General features: G+C 40.7%; 1 protein-coding gene across 1 annotated transcript in view; it reads right to left on the reverse strand.

Moving 5' to 3' along the window:
• Window positions 1-401: 401 nt before the first annotated feature.
• OTOA (otoancorin) overlaps window positions 402-22,968 on the reverse strand; it is a 32,614-nt gene continuing 10,047 nt past the window's right edge. The window contains exons 13-29 of the mRNA XM_018067718.2: window positions 22,602-22,769; window positions 22,146-22,286; window positions 21,528-21,583; window positions 21,030-21,147; window positions 20,451-20,524; window positions 19,740-19,875; window positions 18,662-18,852; window positions 17,136-17,229; window positions 15,882-16,011; window positions 13,281-13,468; window positions 9,434-9,589; window positions 7,895-8,037; window positions 7,354-7,490; window positions 6,284-6,381; window positions 4,251-4,446; window positions 2,999-3,087; window positions 402-2,437 (exon numbers count right to left, since the gene is read on the reverse strand). Of these exons, the coding sequence (XP_017923207.1) occupies window positions 3,020-3,087; window positions 4,251-4,446; window positions 6,284-6,381; window positions 7,354-7,490; window positions 7,895-8,037; window positions 9,434-9,589; window positions 13,281-13,468; window positions 15,882-16,011; window positions 17,136-17,229; window positions 18,662-18,852; window positions 19,740-19,875; window positions 20,451-20,524; window positions 21,030-21,147; window positions 21,528-21,583; window positions 22,146-22,286; window positions 22,602-22,769 (2,094 nt within the window). The 3' untranslated portion in view covers window positions 402-2,437; window positions 2,999-3,019. The remainder of the gene's footprint in view (window positions 2,438-2,998; window positions 3,088-4,250; window positions 4,447-6,283; window positions 6,382-7,353; window positions 7,491-7,894; window positions 8,038-9,433; window positions 9,590-13,280; window positions 13,469-15,881; window positions 16,012-17,135; window positions 17,230-18,661; window positions 18,853-19,739; window positions 19,876-20,450; window positions 20,525-21,029; window positions 21,148-21,527; window positions 21,584-22,145; window positions 22,287-22,601; window positions 22,770-22,968) is intronic.

The raw sequence follows: 22,968 nt of genomic DNA on the forward strand, positions 1-22,968 counted from the left end.
AAAGCGTACATGTTTCATTTTCCTCTTAGCCATGGGAGTGTGCTGGATTGTGAATGGATAGCAGATTACATACATGGATTACATACCATGCATACTAGTGCTCTCCATGCCTCTCTCTCCTTTCCATCTATTCTTCCCACAGAAATTCAGTTTCAACAGTTTTGAGGGAGGTGTCTCATGAAACACAGATTTTGTAGAATGGGCTTTTCCATCAGTCACCTTTACTCATTGGCAAGAGTAAAATTCCTTTTCTAAAATACTCGCCATCCAAGATGCTCACACCATCTCATGAACCAAATAGGATTTGTAATCTCTTAATAAGGACATTAAGTGGGTGCTCCCCATTTACCCCTCCTACACTACTCTTGTAAGAAATAGATGCATCTTCAACCAAATGCAATGCCAAAGTTCTTAACAGAATTATTAATTTAATAAAATATATAAGTAATCAAGGAGTTCAGCTATTTAAAAGCACTTGTGCTTGAAAGAAATTACAGCACAGATGGCACAAAACAAAGAGCTCACTCCTGCTCCAATTAAAAGCTAAACTCTGACTCCCATGATTGCAGACGGAATCACTCCCAGGTACATTTTATTGACAGAAGAAGATCCTTTTCAGCTCCTATAGATTTTTGAAGTGCTTGCTATAGCTAAGGCACGTATCTGACTTAGGCAGCTGAACTGGAAATGCTGACTGTCATCTTGACATGAAAACACTCTCCTGCATCTTCACTGAGGAGCACACAGAATTCAAGTCAGGCAATTTCTAGAAATCAAACAACCTTTTGGTACTTTCACATATAAGTGAGGTGGAAATTTTTAATGTGAAAACACAGATAAATCTTTATAAGGTCTTTGACCCACTGAAGTATTTTTCAGTTTTAGTGGGCATTCACAAGTATTTGCTGGGATTGATAAAACAAATTTCTTTCTATTTAAATAAATGTTGCAATCTACTGTTCACATGCAGAAAAGGAAACACGGTGGGAAAAGCTGGAATCTTACCATTAGCATTAGAGAAAAAGGTGCCAGGCAGTTTGCAACAATCAAGAGTTCTTTGCTTATAAAATGCAGAACTAAAGCTTGTAGTATTATGTGTAACATCATGTCACACCTGACAGGGCTGGTTACAGGCAAAGGCAGCAGATTGCTGAAGGGGGAGAGGGAGAGGAGGGGTGAAAATGGCCATGCTCTCACTCCTACTTTGCCAATAACAAAGCCCTGAAAATCAGGTTGGCTCCTGCTGCTGCAGGAATTACAGAATCTATGGGACTGTGGTGGGAACTGTTATTCCCAACAGCAGCATCAGCTCACATTCACCTTCCCCAGCAGCAGCAAAGCAGCAAGACTCTTCCCTGAAGCTCTCCCTCTCAGCCCACTCCTATTGCTTCCCCATCTCAGCAAAACTTCAGTTATGCTTTCAGGGTTGAGAATCCAGACGTAATTTTTGCCACAAAGAAGCACAAATAACAGCTGGAAAGGCATTTACTGCAGTACAGCCCTGAGTAAAAAAGCTAAACTTTTCAGTCTATGTATTGCCTTCTTTAATCTAGAAAAGATAAAGACTTTTTAAATGGCAAAATGGAAAACTGTACCATGAATTCTTGGCATAAAATCATGATGAGCAGCATCAAAATGTATGTTTACATGCAGAAGCTTGACAGTCTTAGTAGTATGTAGACCCAGTGCACAGTTTTCCCTTAGCATTCCCAGATGTACACTTCAACCCTGCCTGAAGTGAAAGGACTGTCTCTTGATGAACACAAGCAGGTTTCCATGGTGCATTTTTTCACATGAAATACTAATATATTGCCAATGCCCTCAGTGTCACCAGTTCTGTGTCGAACACAAACAGCCATGGGGAACTACAGGTGCAGGTGCTTAAATTCTAAAAACGTGTTATCACTTCTTATCTGAGCAAGATTTAAACCAGCAGCCCAGAAGTTATTTTATTGCAATAGTAGTAACTTTTAGTGCAGTTTCTACTACATCACACAGAAGGATCGCCCCTGTCCAGGGAATGTACACTTGAAGTAGAAGAAGAAAACCCAACAGATTGGTACAACAGAGTGGACAAATTAGCCCATGTAAAAAGCACTGGGTACCAGACATAAGCCTCCAAATAGCAGTCCCCTGTTACTTGCCCCCAGGTCATTCAGGTTCCTTCCCCACACATAATCTTATTTTTCAGTGATTTTCTCATGAGGCAGATAGACCATTTCAGTTTTGAAATTTGAAGTATTTGGAGGGATACTGAGTTACTTGCTAATGGTAAAGGTATGGAAAGGAGATAATTCTCAGCATGATGGCAGATGAGTGTGTTGCTTTTAAAAAATTAATCACTTTACACTCAGAAGTCTCAGAGCCTCTTGACTCTACTGTTCATGCTGAGCTGAAACTCTTTTTCTCTAGCATATCTTTTGTAAGCTCCAGGACTCTGAAAATCAAAAACCAAAGAAAAATATTAAGTCTTTTGACATACCTTGCTTTGCAGGCTTAAAGACTAAGTTAGAATACTTAAGCATTTAGTTTGTTTATTTGGAATCTCTAACTTAAGCCCACCAGTGCTCTCATTAGAATTTAGCATGTCAAAATGTTAAAATCCAATGAAAGTTAATGGCAACATTCTTTTAAATGGAGATTATCGAAGTGGTTGTGGAATAAAGTCTTATAAATAGACTGGAGCAGGCAAACCAGATTAATACCAAGAACACGTGCCAAGTAACAATGCAGTAATGGATTGGTGTTACATGGAATTTTAAATATACTTTTGTTATGTTTGGCTTTACAATAAAGATAAGATAAAGTGCTTTGCCCTTGATTAGATTCAGAGATAGTCTAACGGAGGTACAAGACACCTTTGTAATACAGAAAAATCATTCAGACATTGTTATCTCTGTATTCAAAGCAAGAAGAGGGTCCCACAGTCCTCCCTTCACTGTTACAGGTGAATGATACTTCTGTTCTAAAGTTACCTCTTACTGAAAATATAACTTACCTCCAGATTCACAATCTGGGTTCAGAAAGGCAGGCTCAGTGTAAGCACAGCACACAACCAGATGCTAGAGCTGCTCAAACAAGGAGCACCTGGAAGGCAGAAACCATTATGTCTTAGTGTCACACTAAAGTTCAGGTCTAGTACAGTCTTATCTACACCACCCCAAAGAGGTGCAGCAAATTCCACCAGCTGAGTCCTCATTGCATTCAGCTGCTCAAAAGACATCACTGGCCAGAACTGCAACTTCCAGTTTAACATCCACAGCTCCAAAAAGAAGCATTTCATAGGGTGGTACTCTCTAGAGACAGCAACAGTGAACAAGAAGCTCAAGAACTCAGGTTGTTTTTACCCAGGAAACTCCTCCCTTTGGCATATCTCCAGGAGGAACAGGTCACTCGTGGGAGGGAGCTGGGCTGAGAGCACCTTCCAGGTGCTTCCGGGAAGCTCTGCTCTAATTCCAGCAAGGGCATCATAGGAATTTATTTCCCCTCACTCCTGTTTTAGCACTTCAGCTTCCCTCTCTCTTCTTCAACAGCTTATGTCTCACTGGTGTCACAGGAAACAACAATATTTGCTATCTGACAGGGATAATTTCTCAGCCTTGGCTTGACTATGTGCACACTCTCCCTCACTGTAACACACCCATTAAACAGTGTAACTTGCCCTGTATAAACTGCAATATGGAGAAGTAAGAGGTTAAACCTCTGAAGCACAGGTGCTAATAGGCTTTAATTCCAAATAAGATGGGAACAGCAGGAAAAAGCATTCAGTGGGTCCTACAGTCTGGATAAAGATGCTAATCCACCCCAATGCTACCTCCTGCAAGGGAACTCTTGCAGCTCTGCAAACCATGTTGTGCTGCAGGTAAAGGTTGTGCCCTGAAGGCCAGAGACAGAGAGTCCTGCCTTAAATTTAGGTAAAGAATATGGGAAGGAAGGAGAGGGAAAAGCTCACTGTTTCAGACTCCATTTTACACAAGTTAGTGCTTAGCACAGTGTAATGCTACCAGCAGCAGAGAGCTGCTAATGCCACCTGACAGCCTTCCTCCATTACCTCGTGCTCTGGGTAAGTCCAACAATGTCCTGGCTGTTTGTCTTGGTCAGGCCTCTGGTTTGAGGCATGACTGAAAAAGCTGATTAGTAAACTCCCTGTAACCCACCTTCACAACAGAGGTCTGGCCCTGCTGGGTGCTGAGACACCCCACTGGTGTGTGCCCTTCCCCTGAGCAGGAGGAGGGAGAGACTCCACTCACCACTTGGAGCTGGGGTTTGCACCTCCTGGGTGGATGATCCTGCACTGCTCTGTGCCTCGGGGGGGCTGGTCCTGGCTCCGTCCAGCGCCAGCCTCAGGCTCTGGAGCTGTGATGCATCCAGATGCTCCCGCTGTGATCCCGTAACCATGGCGGCATTTTCAGGGCCCAGGTTTGCTATTTGTTCTGGGGACAATGCCTGGGAGGAATAAAAGACAGAAAAACTGGTTTAGGCTGTCAGTTATAGAAGGCAGGTAAGGAATCAGAAGTCAGCACAGTCTTGCATTTGGAATGAGGGACAGTAGCCTTCAACATTGTGTTGCTATAAAAGAGCTCAATAGAGCTTAAAAAAATCCTCTGTATTCATTTACTTCCCTGATCACTCATCTATCCTTCACTTTTCTCTTTGATGCTGGGAGCTGACAGCCTGAGAAGCTTTCTATGCCAGCACTGTATTGGACATTTCTTCAATATTTTGTTGGAGTTTAATTTTCCAGCCATTTCTTTTCTGATTTTGCTCAAAGACTGATGGCATTGTGCATCCTCTTGTGTTTTCATTTGCTTCCTCTTACATCTGCTCCTGAGCAACCTCACTTGAACCGACATTTGACCTTTGATTATAGTTAGCAGTAGAGCAATGAGATGAAAAAACCCCATGCTTTAATCTCATTATCCAATTTTCTCTTTTAGATTGAAAATCTTCCCAGTTTGGTCATATTAAATTTAAAAATTAAACATGGCAATCATAATCTTACAGTAATTATATCACATAGCAATTACCCAGTGTGCATTATTGGGCATGCTGGATTGCTTTGCTTCTAGTTAACATTCTGCAGCCATAAGCATTTTAACCCTCCTACACAACAAGCCTTCTTTCCTGCAACAATTCTGCATCCAGGTTCTACTTTGGGAAGACAAAATTCCCCTTCCAAGTAGGTCAGATGATGGAGCAAATCCTTGCCCATTTTTCATTGTCTGCCAAAGGTGAGCTCGTTTAAACTGAGCAAATTCATGTCAATACCTACAGGTCCGATTTTGAATTGAGCTTCCTTTTAACTCAGTTAAAGTCCATAATACAATGCAATTTTTCATTAATAAAAATCTGAATAATATATACAGCTGCAAAAGGAAGCCATACAAAACCTGAGTGAAACCAAAATCTGCTTTGAGTCTTTCAAACACAGAAAACTCTTCCAAAAAGGTGCCCTGTTATTTGTTAAGCACTTTTTGTAGTATCATTACCACTCTCACAAACAGAAATCTCTGCTATTTGATGGAAACTCTACAAGATGCTATAGATCTGTTTTTCAAAGAAATAGTTTCACTGAGGGCATTTCAGGCTTATCTAAACTGTCAGTGGTGCTGTGCAGAACAGTCAGTGTTCAAGGAGTTTTTCTCTTTTATGGGAGCTGACACAGTTAACTATCTGTTTAGCTCATCTGCCCATAAGTACATTGCTTGCCTGAGCATCTGAGAGAGACCAGCCTAGGCAGAATATTAATCTTGTCACTAAGTCAAATAAAGTCTGGGGCAATGATCTCAAGATCCCTGTTCTAATTTCTGGTCCACATTCAGAACTGCTGTAATTAGATGTAATTCCTTTCCGATCTGTATCTGTCTGTACAATCTGTTTTGTCAGAGCTAACTCAGTGGAATGCTGCCAGATTTTAGGTTAATAAAACAGCTCTTACACACTCAGCAGAGAAATTTGTAGCTGTTATAGCACCCTTGCAAATGTTAATAAACAGAGAAGAAAACCCAGATTTTAATACAATACTGCTAAAAAGAGAGTGTGTTCCCTGCTTTTTCTTTGGGATGCATTCTGAATAATAAATAAAGCTTGTCCAGCATATTTCATCACAAGTACAGGTGATACAGCTCGAAGTTAATGTTTCAGATCCTTGATGGTTTCTCACTTAACAGACCACAGAGAAATTTTTGCTGAAACCCAAAACCTATAAATCAGTGCTGCAGTTTATTTATAGTAGAGTAAAAATGATAGAAATTTAGTCACTTCTTCATAACAGAGCTCTTACTTGGAAAATTTCAGGAGGTATATGTCTCACTGCTTCTGGCTGGAAATACGGCATCAAGGTTTTATCAAAAGCTTTTAATTCATCCTCATTCAAACCACCTAGAAAACCCAAACCATAGGAACAAAACTCAGTTAATGTTCTTTTTATTAGATTTATTTTTTAAGCTAATACAAGTTTTAAGCATTTATACAAAATATCTAATAAATAGTTTATTACAGGGCGTTATAGAGAGAGAGACTGGTTCTCTTTTTGTTTGTTTGTTTTTCATTATCTTTCAACATTACAGATCATCTGACCTTAACCATTGTATGGAATGTGCTCTACCCAAGTTATTTTATCTTGGAAAAGAGAATGATTAAAGTCAATAAAATAATAAACAGTGTTATTAGTGAATGTTTGTTACAGCCCCTTCTGATGCAAGATTAGGGAGCATAATCATGCACTGGGAGCTACTTCTTCAGCCATTAGGTAGTTCCAGTGTGGAATCATTGCCACAGACATCAGGGATGCTAAAATTTATGGGAGTTCAATGTGCAGTTAAACGATCACAGGGAAACAAATCCATGAACAAAATGGTGTGTGACCCCTGGCTCAGGGAGCCTCCGAGGCTGTGAGAGCACTCTGGAGAAGTGTCACTGCAGGCCAGTCCTGCCCTTTTGCTGTTCCCTGGGCAGCCCATTCTTTCCCCTGTTGGAGGCAGGATGCTGTGTCAGCACTGCTCCGACCCAGTGCAGCCACTCCTGTAGCAGCCTGGTGCACAAAGAGTGTCTCTGGAATCCTGGTTGGTTTTGCCTTCTTTGATTTACCCCTTCCAACTTACAGGACCCAAGAGACTTCAGGCTGTGCTTCCCAAGGTCAGTTTGACTGGATGAGAGAGAACCCTATGGAGAATACCACAACTTTTCCTTATTGCCAGTGAAATTGCTGGATGTCCATCCCTGCAGGTGACTCCTCTCTGGAAGAAATGTCTTTTGCCAGTCTAGAAAAATTCACTGCTATGTGAACCTGTCTCTTAAAGCTGAATAACAAGACTTCACAACCAACACCATCTGGAGCCTGAATTTTGTTACCTGCTATAGCACCAATTTCCTGTAAGACAGAGCCATTCCAGCTGGTAGCAGCACCAAACACAGATTCTGTCATCTTCTTAAACTGCCTCAGAACAGGGGTGCTACAAACCAACAGGCCAATTCTTGCAACTGCAGCACTGCAAAAGGCAACAAGGGCAACATTACATGCTGCAGTCAACATGCAGTGCTAAATATGCCTGGAACATGCATAGTCTGCTGTAAGATGACTGTTGAACCCAATTGTCAATTTAAAATATATGTGCACAAATTGCATACAAAAGTTTAAGGCTTTAAGCAAAATCCTGGATTTCTCAATGCAATATTTAAATAGTGGGATATAAATGGCAGAGGGAACCTAAAATAGAACATGTTTTAAACAATTGCTGTACGCTTTCCATAACAGTTATTGCCTTTCTAAAAACATTTAAAATGTAAAATGGTGTCCTTTGGGCTCTGAAAATCTTGACAGAACAAAAATGGGACAATAAATTTTATCAATAGAGACACTAATAAATATTTCATTAAGTATAAAGTGCAGTACCTGAATTCAGCAGTCCTTATGGACATGATTTCTGTGGAGTTCAAAGCACAGAGAATAGCTCCTAATCCAACTAAATCAAAGCTTTTCAGTGTGCTGATGGTCTGGCCAGAGTCTTCTAGAAACCCTTCCAAAATAGATCTTGCCTACAAAAGCAGTGAGACAGTAAGCATGAACAGAGTAAATAGAATGGAAGGTTTTGTTATTAGAAGCTTCAGAGCTTCCCAGAAGCTCTGGAGCATAAATATATATCCTGAGCCTCCCCAATGTATGGCCACAGCCTTCAGGAGGAGCACTGTCACCACCTATATGTGACACTTAAACAGGGCACTGTTACACAACCACTTCCCAACTACAAATGGTGTGAAAACACTCTGTACCTCCTCTGCCAGGTCACAAGGAAACCCTACACCAGAAGAAATGGGCATTGGATTGCCAGCAGAAATGCCCAAATCAGTTAAATTGCTAGAAGAAAACATACAATACTAATGGGATCAATATGTAGTTTTTATTTGTTTTAATATTCAGGTTGCCTTGTCTTATTTAAGTGTCATATATAGGTGGTGACCTCTCTTTAAGAATGATTTTCAGATATGAATGGGATGTTGGTATCAAAGTGCCTTTGCAAGCCAAAGTAATTTAGAACTGTGCTCGTCCCAAACTAACCATTTAAAAACTGTGAGTCTAGCTCAAGCCAAAGGCATCCTCCAAGGTCAGTGGAAGAAACAAGCATCTTCCAAGATTTCCTTATTTATCCACAATGTTGAGCCTCAAATGAGGCTTAAAGTAGCTGCCTGACTTTTAGACAACTGAAGGTAGGCAGGATCCCTTAACCAGCTATTCTTACTGACAGCAGGAAACTTCAAAAGAAAACTGATATTGTATAAAATCCTCCCAAGTGCTTCCTTCGGATGATGCTCTTCAGAACAGGAATCTATTAAACAGATTTGTGATATTATGCCAAAACTGCCACTGTGCAACCACAGAACCCTGATGGTAAGGGCCACAAAGTCAGAAATCTGCTGCTGCTAATTGCATATACAAATAAAAGCTTTTAACTCTTACTGTGAAAGTCCCATTGACATAACTAGAATTCGAGGAAAGAAAGATGAGAGGAGCATATTTGCTAATAACAGGATCTAGAGCAATGGTTGCTGGGGTTGAGAGCACACCACCTCTGCAGTGGTTACTTTAGTTAGGAAGGACTGGCGTCTCCCAGCTGTAGTGTCTGTTCCAGGGCCAGTGTGAGAGGAGCTGCTGACCTCTTTCTACTACTTAGTGGGCAAGTGCTAAAGAACACACTCGTCAGCACCCCAGTTAACAGTGATTGATGTCCTCTTGGCCACCTCACCAGGGCAGCCAGCACCAGGCAGACACCAGTGCTGACCCACCTGCCCACTTCCACCAGGGTCCCAGCTGCAGGAGAGCAGCAGGGAGCAGTGTGGGTCCCTGGATCTGTTTCCTAGGCCATTCCAGGACTTCAGTCCCAAAGGGTGTGAAGCCAGAGTCCTTCACCAGGAGTACATTCAATAAGATACTTACCTGGGTAAGAGTCCACTCTGTTTGCTGACTAAGTACAGAAACAGTGTCGATGGAATGCAAATCCAGCTCCTGGATTTCGTGCTCAGTGAGGGCCAGAGCAATGCGGCCCAGGGAAACAATGTGGTAACTCTTCCAGTCAGGCAGCAACCCCCAAACCTTTAAAAGAGATTAATTAATGTCTGTTAGGCCATTAGGAGTCTTCTTCTCTATACAGCATTCTCAAACCCCTTGTTTTAAAAGTCACAAAACCTGTAGTATTCCTTGTTGCACACAAAAAGCAGAGCTTAGGTATTGTGAAGGTTTTTGAGGTTCTACACCAATTATGCTTAGTTTATCTAAAAATGCTGCAATTTTTACAGCTTGGCCTTGTTGATAAGTCAGAACAGGGACTGCTGGAAGTGTGGCTGTAGGAGCAAAACCACTAAAACCATTAAAAATGGGAATCTGTGCCTAGATCCACACTGTTACACTGCTACCACAAAAGCAGTATCTGGACTACCCAGGCTTCTACCCAGCTGCAATCACTCTGGGGAACTGACTTTAAATTGCTTTTGTGACCAGTCACCACGGCTCAGTCACTGACAAAGAAAGCAGAAATCAAAGTGGAGAATTGGGTAATACAGATAAATAGCCAGTTCCTAAAGTTCTGATTTCTCACTTGTGTTCATACAACATTAAAATAAAAAATAACTTAAATGTGATTGTACAGATACAGTTAAACTTATAAAGCTTTGTGAAAAATGAAAGAAATAAGCAGGGTCTCTTCCAAATCAGTACCAATGTATTTAAATGGACAAGTTCCCCTGCTTTTAACTTCATCTGCGGTAAAGTTGCAGTGATTGAAAAGCTGTCACAGATCAACCCTAAGGAAATTTTTATTTCAGAAAAGGTCTGCCTGAATAAAGAATACAAAAAGTCCATCAAGAACTGAACTTTCAGAGGCCAGAACTATCAGTTACATTTAGTTGGCAATGACAGAAGAGGGTAGTCGGTGGTCAGTGTCTCTCCGGATGTGGCCAATTGCCTTTACAGAAAAAGACACTGGGTTTTGGCTGGAGGAAGTGACTTGAACAAGACAGGCATAATTAAAAAAAAAAAATAAAAAAAATCTCACTTTAAAGCTCTCATGTACTTCAGCAACTCTCCTTTATGTCAGTCAATACATGACAGTTTTCTAGTACAAGACTGTGCTTCTAACTTTACTTAGAAAATAAAAACTAAAAGCCCAATGCTGGGCTAAGGTGGTGGTTCATGCTGTCTGATTCATGAAAATATTTACTCCATTTTCAGGATAGCTACAATTTAAGTTTTGTCCAAAAAATTAGAAAGGACAGAGCTACTAAGGACTTGCTGAAGACTATCTGCAGTTGCCTACTAAAGAGTGTTTGCACCTCCAGATACTTATGAATCTGTACAACCTCCATAAAATATAGAAGCAGGGCTCTGGAATCTGAATCTCTGGAATTAAGTACTCCTTACACAGAGGTGCAGACTCTCTGCTGTTCATACCAAGGTGCATATCAGGGCTGCCGAGGTGCTTTTCCCAACTGTGACCCTCAGGTTAAGGATTTGTTTAAGAGACACGTTGCTGGACCTGCACCTCCCAACTGAGTTTCCACAGACCTTTTATGTTGGTTTTACGATGTCATAAAGAAACACACAAAGGATCTAAGCCTGGGAAATGTCAATCCCTTCCAAAGAAAATAGACAGTAAAAAGCTCTAGCCCAATTTTAAAGCTCCTAATTCTCTAGCTGAAGAGATACAGGAAACACATGCAGGAAAAAATGTCCTGTGTCTCTGTCCTGATCTAGGTCATCAACTGCAGAGTTTGAAGTACTTCATAAATAGTATTATCTGACAGTGCTGGGTAAATTCTCAGGCATATTGAAATAAATAACACAATACATGAAACTGAAACACTCCTTTGTCCTCATTCACCTGGGCACCACAGATCCATACATCTGTCACTATTGCAGAGCTGGGAGACCTTCCACTTACAAGTGAGCTAAGCTTCCTACTTTCATTAAGACACAATCTGATATCTAGACTTCTTGTATTAGTTTGGAACAATGAGTAGAGTATGCATTTTCTTTTAGGGGAAATCAATCAATTTAGAAGAAATTAAAGCAGGCTTAATGAAACCTTTAATCAAAGATGCCCTTTAGTTAATAACATAACAGCACATAATTTCAAAGAGCTTTGCCTGTACTGTCTGATTTCTGATGCTTCATGTTCAGTGTAACATCATGTTGCATTTTGCAAATTAATATATAGGAAGTCTGCCTTAACCTAAAAGCAATCTGTCTTACAAACACTCACACACAGAATATAATTCCATTTAGTGCCCTACAGCTCTGTGTACCTTTGAACTGAATAGAGCCAGAATGAGAGGGTATTAACCTTGCTGGCAATTTCCCTACAACATATACCACTCTGTAAATACACCAATATGTTGCAGTGCTGTAAAATATTTTAGTTCCCACTATCTCAGTGGAACACTTTTTTAATTTCCTTCTGGGATTACATTTTTTCCCGTTTTTCTACACAGGTCTCTGTGCTGACAGAGGGAAGCTTTCTGAGAAGGATGCATTTGATGCCTGTTGTCCTACTGCAGCAAGGCAGCAGAGACACAACTGCAGAGTCACCACCTGCTTTGGGAATCTGGTCAGTGCCACTTCTCTTCAAGCACCTACAGTTCTGGTGCTTTAAAAGCTGAGCTTCACTGCTAAAAATTGCATTGTTGGCCTTACCTACCCAAAGTCCATTTTCAGCTCCACTACTGTGGCTGCAGTTGCTGGTTTAAGGAGTTGTCCCCTGCTCCTGCTTTCCTCCAGAGGTCACATCCCTCAAGATCTCCAAGCCTCTGCACTTGTACTACTTGCAGCCAACTGCACTTGTAGATGCTCCCCAACCTCATTCTGTCAGAATGATCTGATGGAACCTAAAAAGGACTTTTAAAATGTTGGATCATTTTGACAGAAGGGGATTACAGAGTGGCCATGAAGAGATGGAAGCAGAGAGCAGATAACCTCCAGCAGATGCTGGTGACAGGAAGCTGAAGACAGGCTGGGGATGGTAACCTCTTCACCTCTGGGTCTCCTGCGACCAAAACAACTTGTCTTACTGCACCCTGAGGCTTTTCCTCCCCCAGGGAGAAGTGCAACATCAACAACAGGCATGGAGCGAGCTCTGACTTCTCTCCCAGCCCACAGCAGGCCAAGGCAGGGCTGCTCAGAGCCCAGACACTGTGCTGGTGCTGTGCCCCAGATACAGACACTGCTGACCTGCCCCCAGCACAGCCCCGTCCTGAGTGCACTCCCAGGAAAGACAGACTAAATGCAGTTGGGGTCTTTTTTCTCCCTAAAATTTCCCACAGATGGGTCTGTCTGTCCCTGCCTGTGACAAGAAGGTGGGAGAGCGAGCTTTATTCAGCTAATAGCAGTCTCTTTCAGTCAGTTTGGTTTTACACCACTGTAAGCTATATTTAACACCGATGTAGACAGTTTAACATGCCAAGCTGAACTCCCAGCAGGGCAATCAACAGCCCCTAGTGCTGCTTGCTGATTTTTCATTTATGAAACAAAAGTGAGGAACAAACAGAAAACTAATTCAAAAGTAAAAACATTTAACTTTTCCAGCTGCCAATAGCTCAGAACTACTTGCCTGTTGACTCTGAAGCAAGGGCAATAGTCTTCTATCACCATCTCATATTATTTTTCCAATAAACCATAGATATTCTTGCAGCAGCAGTGACATTGACATAGCACAGTTATTTTAGAGCTGCATAGTTCAATAAGAGCAAATCAAATTACAGATTTAATTTCCCTTCACAGACAGGATAGTTACCTGCTTGGCTTTTTCCTTCAAGGCAGTAAGCTGGGAGTTGTTAAAACCTGAGACAGTCCCAAGAAGTTCCACATTTTTGTCAAAAGTCCCTGGGTCCATGCATTTCAGTTCCTGATCTGACCAGAAGATATTTGCTTCTGCTAATTTAATTATTTCGTCTGAAGAAGGAACTCTGGTTCCCAGGCAATCTGGAAAAAAAAAGTCAAATAGCAAGAGTTTTCTTCAAGGAGACTGAAGAAAATAAATTGAACCAATATAGATATATAAGAGAGTGTCAGACTATGATGTGATATTGATCAATTGATTGTTTTGTAATGAAATATTTTAAAAAATACTTACATTCCTAATGTCCTGGATATAAAACTAGAATTTGCCTAACTTGCAAGAAATTGATTATATTCTTTACACTCCAAAGGCTGGACAAGAAAATAACAGCAGACATGTATTTCAGAACAGTTACAATGCAGGATGGCAGAATAAAACTAAATTCTGGACATTTGCAATGAGAATAACCAGTATAGTGCAAGTTTCTTTCAAGTCTAATTCCTTAAAGGCATCAAAACCCAGGCTTATTCTGAGGTAAAACGGGGCCTTGCTTCAGTAAGAGTGAAATGCAAATCCTTGGGATGACCCTCGTGGAAGCCTCTAAAAATTCACCAAAAACTGCTGCAGCTGAATGAACTCCACGTTCCAACAGTGAATCCACCAGCAGTGTAACAGGAGAGGTGCTTTTACTCTGAAACGCCCTGACAAAGATGTATGTCTTGTAAGACTTGCCTGACATTTAAACAAGGTGCAGACAGGAGCTGGATGTGTCAGAGAAGCACAGTTGCTTGTTCTTTATGTCAAAGCCTGTTGTTAAAATGTCAGGATCTGGAGAGGGCTGTTCACTCACCACAGAACTGTTTGGACAGACAAACTGCCTTTAGAAATCTTATTTACAGGCAGGTTCTGGCCCTATGCACGATCAAACCAGACAGTTTCCATTGTGTATTTTAACAAATCCTGGTCTTTGTTGGCATAATCTACCTCTAATGTTGATGGAAAGCAGAAATTAGAATCCTAATGTGGTTGTTTACTGCTCTCTCTCTCTCTCCTGTCACTCATTTAGGAAAACCTTATTAAATAATTATCTAAACCAAATAATCCCTACATGTCTTCAGATACGGCCATTACCAGCAAAAAGCATGAATTTCACAGATGCTGTGCCTGAGCTGAGCTCCCCCAGACAAATAAATTAAAGCGAGGATGTACAAAGTAGATTTGTACTTTGAAAGGAGGCAGAGGAGGGATTTATTTGCATCAAAGGAAGCTGCAGCAGTGGATAGAACACTGAAAAGATTGAATCTGTTGAGCAAACGAAAATGCAGTTCAGCTCCCACTGTACCAGCTGATGTTCTGCTCTCCCTTTACACCTCCCTCTTGTGCAGCTGCCGTTTCCCTTTCCCCTGCTGCAAAAGGTCAGCTTTTCTCACATAAATACTGCCTATCCAGGCCCAGTGCAGCTCCCTTCCCCAGGTCATGAAAACCTGAGACTTCGTGTCCTTGGAAAAACCGTTGATTTTATTATTTGTAACACACCGGGTACATTGGTGTGACCACAGAGGGAAACACTAATTAGACTTCTGACTTTGCTTCCTGGATCTTATGCTACTTCAGTCTTCCCTTTGATATAAATTTAGTTTGATGAAAAACATCTCTATATTATAACATCTCAGTGCTTGTGGTGAGAAACTTGAATTCTTTCTCCAGCACTGGCACTGCTCTCTGGTAGCACATTGGACACACAATTCCCAAGTTTTGCCTTGCATGTTCCATCTTGCCTCAAGCACTACCTTTGTTTTTATCTTGATGTGGACATGGATGTAAGAACTCTGTCACTGGTAGTTGCTACTGTTATCAGTATTAGTTCCCAAGTATTTCAGGTAAGAGAAAGAATACATTTATTGTAATAAAGGAATATAGCCAGATCATGTACCTTATCCAAAGAAAATGATCCACTTGTCACCAGAGATTCTAATAGATTAGTGTGGTTGCTAATTAAAATACCTTTTAGATGATAACAAACTTTGTCCATTTGGACAGAAAAAACACAGTGCCACCACTGTCAGCTCTAGGAACAGACGAGTCACCATATGTTCATGTCTGGCAAAGGATTAACTACGTGCAATCTTTTGGCACAGGGGTAACTTGTCACCTTCACAGGTTTTTAATTTGAGGATTTTTACTTAGATTACAAAGGAAAGTAAAAATAAGCAAAAAAAGTAAAAATAAACAAAACCCTCTAATTCAAATAATTCATCTTTTTTTCCTTTGTGCACTCAGAATCATTCCAGGAGATGCCTAATCATGCAATCCTGTAATGAAATTAAGTATTTCAGCAATCATACAACTATGGGCAACAGAATGAAGACTCTCACTGCTTTTGCTAAAAGTCTGAAACTCTTTAGGTTACTCAATGCTTTCTTTTTTTATTATTCAGCTTCTCAGAATGCATTTGGTGACAAAGTGAAACAAAGTCTGTTTGAATTGCACCACCACAGCCCCAAATGGCCCCACTGTGAACCAGGCACTTTACAGAGATACCAGGCAAATACTGACCAGGCGTGGTGAGAGATGAGGGGGTGTTGGCAGTGGCATTGGAGACAGACTGAAACACAGTTGATAAAAGCTCTTCAGCTGAAGAAACTGGTCCAATTGTCTTTGCTATTTGTAAAATGATGTCTGGGAACTTCAAATGGAAAAAAAAAAAAAGAAATAAGTCTTCTTTCTCCCTTTTAAAACAAACCAATTTGGCAGAGAAAGACTTGTGCAGACCTTAGCAAATCAGGGGTTAGTAACAGCTCAGCCTCCTTCCTATTGTGCAGATGTTTCAGAAGAGAGTAAATTGGCTGCTACTGAAAGGTCAACAGCATACATTTGAGAGGAAAAATTAGAAACAAAGCAAATTCTGAGTGATTCTCTCTCTTGGATGCTCTCTCAGTTTCTGGCAACACCTGAGCACTGCCTGATTGGAGTCTGTGTCCAGACCCTCCTGGAACAATGAGTTTTACTATTCTGTATGGGCTTTATTTTGTTTGTCTTAAATTTGCCAGACAAGTGTAAGAATTGAGGATAGGGACCCAATTAAATGATGAGAAATAACTTTAACCTGTTTGCCTTCTTCAGGCTTTTTTTGAGCTCTCTCCTCCACCCTGCTGGACACCTTCCTTTCCTTTGAAGAGTCCTGTTCTATTTGGTCAATTATAAGTTTTACCTCCAGTGGAAAAGTTGCTGACTGTGCTCACATATTTCTGCTGAAGAATGAATTCCTCATTCCAGTATAGTTTACTCCTATAGATAAATATTTTAAGCTTGTAGGAACTAAAGAGGGCAAAGAGACTCCAAAGTGCAATGCTGAGTCCATCAGTTATCATTCATGTGCTACACTGGCCCTGGGGCAAAGGGCCATGTGAGTAAATGCTAATTTGATCCATATGATTCCATTAATAACAGGATAAGAAATGTAACTTTTATGGTTGGAAGGCAAGGGAATGGAGGAAACAAAACTGCAAGGTGTAAAGTACTAAAAATGAGTCTGTGTCACTATAAATGACCCATTTTTTCTATGTGACAATGTACAATTATCACTGTTCACGTGCAAATAATCCTTTATACTGACATTACCCTCAAGAAGAAATATCAGAAATTTTTGATGGAGTCAAGAACATGTGAAACATTAACACAGGGTTCCTTGCCAGGAGAATTATTTACCTGGTTTAGCATTCAGATTATATGATTTGGATTGCATTGTGACATTCACGAATTCAAATTTTAACACCTTTTATGAATTTAAAAGTTATAACAAAAGCATACCTTTTCAGCAAGGACATTTAATTCCTCCTTTGACAGAAGAGCTATGAATGGTCCAACATCTAATGTTGTTGCTGCTGTCCAGTTGTTTGAGGAGCTGAAGAAATATTTTGAAAAATTATATTAATGAAGAATGTTTACAATCAAAATGATACTAAAACTTCAGAGTTTTTATCATACTTTATCATATAGGAAACACAGACATTTCTATGCCAACGTGATGATTCATTGTTATTAGCATCATTTTGCATTTTCTCATCTCTCTGTGATATAAAGGGCATTAGGGAACTCTCAATACACTCAGAGAAAGCCTTCAAATGCAGCAGTAATGGAGCTCTCCCTCAAGAGCCATAGTGGTTTTTGCATTACAGTGTTGAAGCAAGGAGAAATAATTCTTTTTTTGAAAGAAAATTTACCATTTTCTGTCAGGTTCATACTGCAGCAGCAGTAACGTGCAAAATGGTATCAAAAGAGAAGCATCATACAGAGCTGACAAATGTTAGTCAACCCACTTGGTGGGTGACAATAAAGCACTTGGATAAGTAATTTTCAGCCTGGAAGAGCCTATAGAACACAGTAACAAATCTGTTACTAGCTCATGTTCTCACAGAAAACTTTATTTGCTTTGTTGCTCCACTAGGAGGATGTTTGACTGGACAAATATTTTCAAAAAAACCCGATACAAAATAAAGTAAAATCTTATTTAGCACAGTATGCCATGATTCAATAAAATCGATCTGTATCAAGATCAATGCAGGGATGGGATCTGGTGGAAGATATTTCTATTCTATCACCAGGAAAATGCTGACTTAGGAGGAAGCTGAACGAGCATCTAACATGATTAGGTGGATCAAGTGACAGCCTTTGGGTCTGAGGGGATGGTTAGAAACTATGCACTGTCTCTCTTTTCAAATGCAAGATACTTCTAAGAGACAGTGTAAGAGATAAACAGTGTATTCTTGCCAGACAGAGGATGGCTTTGTCCCTTGCAGGACTGATACATAGTGTGGTTCCAATCGCCCTCCTAATCAGAGCCATTAGTGACACCCAAGTGACACCCAACATGCTGCCCAGTTTTTTGCTTCAGATGGTTGAATTTATACCCCTCTGCTTCTTCTCTAGCTCTCTCCTATTGCCACAATGCTTGCAGTCTTCTTCACTTGTCTTCTCACACTGAGTATCCCACTTCCATCTTCCCATTCTTTGCATTCCTGGGCCATTCTTTGCCTGTAACACCCTTTCTCTTGCCAGGCCAGTGAGCCTGTTTGCCTGCCCCTCCTTACACTTTCTCTCCTTTTCCTCTGGGACTTGAGTCATGCATGGTGTCCCTGGGGTTGTATTTTGTTCCACACCTATCACGTTACACACAAGAACAGAAATGTCATTCTAGTGGACAAGCCCCCAAGCTTGGCCAGTGACAGAAGCTGCTTTGTGCTGTTTTCACTGCAGTTCATCTGGGCAAAGCAAATGCTTGGTATCTGCATGGCCTGACCATCAGCAAGAGCAAAGTGGTGTATTTAATACCTTACCCATATAACTCAAGGAGTTTGTATTTAATTTCAGTCTTCTGCTCGTGGCTGAGCTGTTGGCAGAGTTTGAATTGATGGAGGGCTGTTGCCATTGCCTTCAGGGACACTCTGCCTTGTAGAAAGGCTGGAGGTAAGTGGCAGATTAGATTTCCAAGTAGGTCAACATCATATTCATCAGCCACAGAGCCGTTCTGAAACGAGAAGCGTTTACCCTGTTGGCAGAGCTAACCTTGGCTCTTGCCCTGCATCACTCAGCTGCATCACAACTCATTTAAGCTCTGTGACCCTTTAAGGAACAAAGACACAACAGTTTGCACTGGCAACTTCATCTACGATTTCTGCTTAGACTGCCTTATATTTTTTGCTTTTAGCACTGCAATTGGTGATATTTAATAAGCACTTCTCAGGGCTCTCATTATTCTTTATTCCATAGTGAAGTACACATAGGAAATGTGACCCCCCCACACCTGCAGAGGTGGTGCAGCTCTGCCTGGCAGCACAGCCCTCACCTGGCCCCTGGCAGCAAAGGGGCCCCAAGCTCTTGCTGTCAGAAGGCTGAGCTCTGAGGGGTTTCTGAAGCAGCTGCCAAAACACCAGGGATTATACAGCTGGTAGTATGTGTAAGGACAAGAATATTCACAGCTACATCAAAGAATAAGTTTCCCTTAAAAGCTGGTGAGTGCTGCAGCCCCCTGACAGCAGAAGTCCCAAATCCTCCTGGTAGCAACACCTCTCCCACGGAGCCTCCTGTGCCACACACAGCTCTGCAGGACTGGCACTGCTGGGAGCCAGGGGAACAGCTCCAGCTGCAAACTGGTCAGCTCCAGGCTGTCCTGGCCAGTTATCTGTGGTCAGCAACGACATTTCATGAGAACACTTTGTAACGTGGATGGAGTCAAGGAAAATTTTTAAGGAAGCTGTAAAAAGGTTTCCTCAGGCAGCGAACAATAATATCGAAACAGTACACGAAAAAAACCCAAAAGAATACAGATGGGTAAGTCAAGAACTTATGTAGAAGGTGAATCTCTCCATCCTCGTGGTGTCTCCTCCACTGCTGACCCCTCCCAGCCATACCCACCAAGCACTCCTGTACTTTTTGCAGGACAGCATTCCTTTTATGATGGCCTGGATTCAAAAGGTCCATTTCAGTCTTCCCCAGACTTTCAATGAAAGGGACACACAAAGGGCCTGAAACGAACTCCAGGTACTCAGAACTGCAGAAAGAATTCAAAGAGTCTCAAAATGCAAACCTGACCTTCACATACCCATAACCATACCCATAAAATCAGTGATGACACAAACATTTAGAGACAAAGCTGGACTTGAAAAATCATAAACTGGACAGGCCAGAAAAGTTGCAATTAATCCTCACCTTACTGTAACGCCCTTTTTGTACATTTGTTTTCCCTAAGGAGAAAAGCTGTCACTGAAAAGTTTTGCTAACTTAGAAAAATGCCTTAAAAACACACTGAAATGTTTTTAACCATACAGAACAATATGCTTCAGCAGCACCCAGTGGTTTTGACTTATATATCGACTCTCAAAGAAACCCTAAATAAATAAGGAAAACAAATCTCACAACCTAGGGTGTAAAAATCCAGAATTGTGACAAAAATAGGCCACACTAAAAGACACCAAATATTACCAACTTTCACTTGACAGAGACTTTGCCTACAGTCAGTGACCACTTTTGATAAATTACCATTTCTTTGAATCATCAGTTTTCTTAGGACTGAAGAGATTATTTAAAAAGTGCTCAGAACTTAAGATGTAGTAAGAGGTAACTCACGGAAGCACCAGTAAGAGGAAGGGAGGAATAGATGCATTGGAGACCTTCCAAAACTTCCAAGCTAAACAATTAACCTAAAAGCAACAAAAATTTAGGAACTTAAACATCTGGCAATTTTGAGGAAGAATAAAAACATGGCTTGTTTATTGCAGCATATAAATTAGCAAACATAAAACTGTGCATATTATCTTCAGAGAGTATTTTTCTTTGGCTTTTTCTAGAGTTTTTTTTAGACATCAGAGATGAAGCATCCTATATTTGGGTGCATGAGAGCATTTATATGTTTTCAAAACTTCTATATATTTCCAAACAGATTACTCATGAATTAACAAGTCAGAAGGGCTGTAGAAATTTCTTGCAATTTGTAAGTGGCAAATGAAATTGTCAAAATGAAGTATGATAACAGAAAAATTCACACATAAAAGATTTAAATAAAATATGCTAACAGACAAGCTGACACAGATAAGATTAAAAAAAAAAAAAAGAAAGTAAAAAGAAAATTGAATGAACCAAATTCTAGTTTACCTAGTTTGGATATTGGGTAGTATGTTTATCTAGACAAAGTCCTTTTGGTTTTACCTGATATGGAGAAAGCAGATGAAGATTCATTTCAAAGAATTTAAAGTTGTTTAAAAATATGTCTGTGCCCATGCTTTCAATGAGTTGACAAGTTACTCCTTTCACAAGCTGTCCTGTGCTGATAGGAAAAGCAAATTTCAATCTTTGGAATATTTAAGCAGGATCTAGTCCTTGCTCCCCACAACCCTGCCCTAAGATACAGTTTCTTGGCCACCTCTCTCTCCTGTTTCTTGTAATTGAAAGGTTAAATTGAAAGTAAAACTGCAAACAAATTGAAAAATACCAAGTAAGCCTTAAAATAGCCAAACCTCTGCAATGCTTTGAGCCCGATTTTGGATTTGGAGACCCTTTCTAATGAGGAAGGTGAATTATCCTGTGGTATCCAGGAATGACTAAACTTAGGACAGTACAAAATAACCACGTATGGTTTACCTTGAAGTTGCTCTTATGACAACATTAGTCTTAAAACCCCATTTCAAAGGAGACTATAATCCATACCTTAGAAGGTCAACAGGATAGTTTTTCTTAGACAGTAATTCATACAGATACAAAGCCTGAAATAAAACCCACCATACTTAAAGTTAAGTTTAGTTAATCCAGTTGTAAGACACAATGACTACTGCAAGGTTTATGTACTCTTAGCTCTCTTATGTACTCTACAGGCACTTTTATGATCCAGCCTGGCCAACCACAAGAGGTTTGGCATCCAGTGCTGAATTTCTTCTTCACAAGGCAAGACATGGCTGACTGGTGTTATGGGATGATGTTAAACCTGGCCATGGCCCACAGACACTGAATAACTTGGGTTTGAGGGGACCTCTGGAGATGATCTGATCCAAACTTTCATCTCTCTGGACAGAGTCAAAGAGCTGATTGCATATGCAAATGTCTGGAAAGAGAAAATTTACATGGCAGAATCTTGGGGACTTAAACTCAGCATATTAATGCTTCCCTTTCCATAGTTTTGTTTCATAATGCTGCCTAGGCTCTGAAATCCCTCTGGTTGTTTATGTCAAGATATATTTGAGGCAGTTCCTTCCTTTCACCTGTGTTTCTTTTCCAGTTCTTCCATCATACTAAATTGCAGGGGAATGGGAACTGCATAAGAATTTTTACCTGGCTTCTTCTTAGTTCTTTTTCTTTCATTACTGAAGAACTATATCCAGTCTGCTTCCATAAACCAGAAAGAGATACTTCTTTAAAGAAAGCTCCTTGTATCTCTTTGACTGATGAAGAAAAATCTCCAGATGCAGCTATCTAAAAAGAGGAACACAGAAATACATGGCATTTCAGAACTGATGCTTAGATTTACAGGATTTGCCCTTCTTTCTATTCTGTGTAATATTTCTCTTAAGAGGATAAAGGAAAAACATGACAGTATTAAAAATGCAACGGAAATAAGCAAGAGAGAGCCTTCCAAACACACGTGGTGTTCAGAAGAAATCCTCTGGAAATGTTAACCTCTGAGCTAAAGCACACATTCGGTGGCAACATTTTAAATCATGCTCTGCATAGCTGGTGACTGTGCTCTTGTGCAGAGAGAACCTGCTATACACTGGAGTTCATCATCACCTTCCTGAGGATCCCTTGTTGTTGGGCAGGAGACAAGTCAGACAAGTGCTGGGATGTTGTGCCTCGAATAAGCTGGGAGAGCTCCCCTGGGTTCATGCTGTACAGGGACTGGGTGCTGATGCCTGTTACCAAAGCACCCATTTGACTGACATTATGGAATGATAACACCTGCAGAGAGAACAGCACAAACAGGAAGTTTTCTGGCTGGAGGACAGCAGATATATTTAAAAGCAGAAGTCAATAAATAAATCAAAAGTATTACTGTCAAACACTTAATACATTTCTTGCCTGGGGATGCACTTTCTGTGTCTGTCCAGAGAGCAAATGTGTGAAGTTTCCCAGAAGGTCCTTTTTCTGAAACTTTGGC

The sequence above is a fragment of the Manacus vitellinus genome, unplaced genomic scaffold (genome assembly GCF_001715985.3).
Source record: "Manacus vitellinus isolate BGI_N305 unplaced genomic scaffold, ASM171598v3 scaffold_12_pilon, whole genome shotgun sequence".
NCBI lineage: Eukaryota > Metazoa > Chordata > Aves > Passeriformes > Pipridae > Manacus > Manacus vitellinus.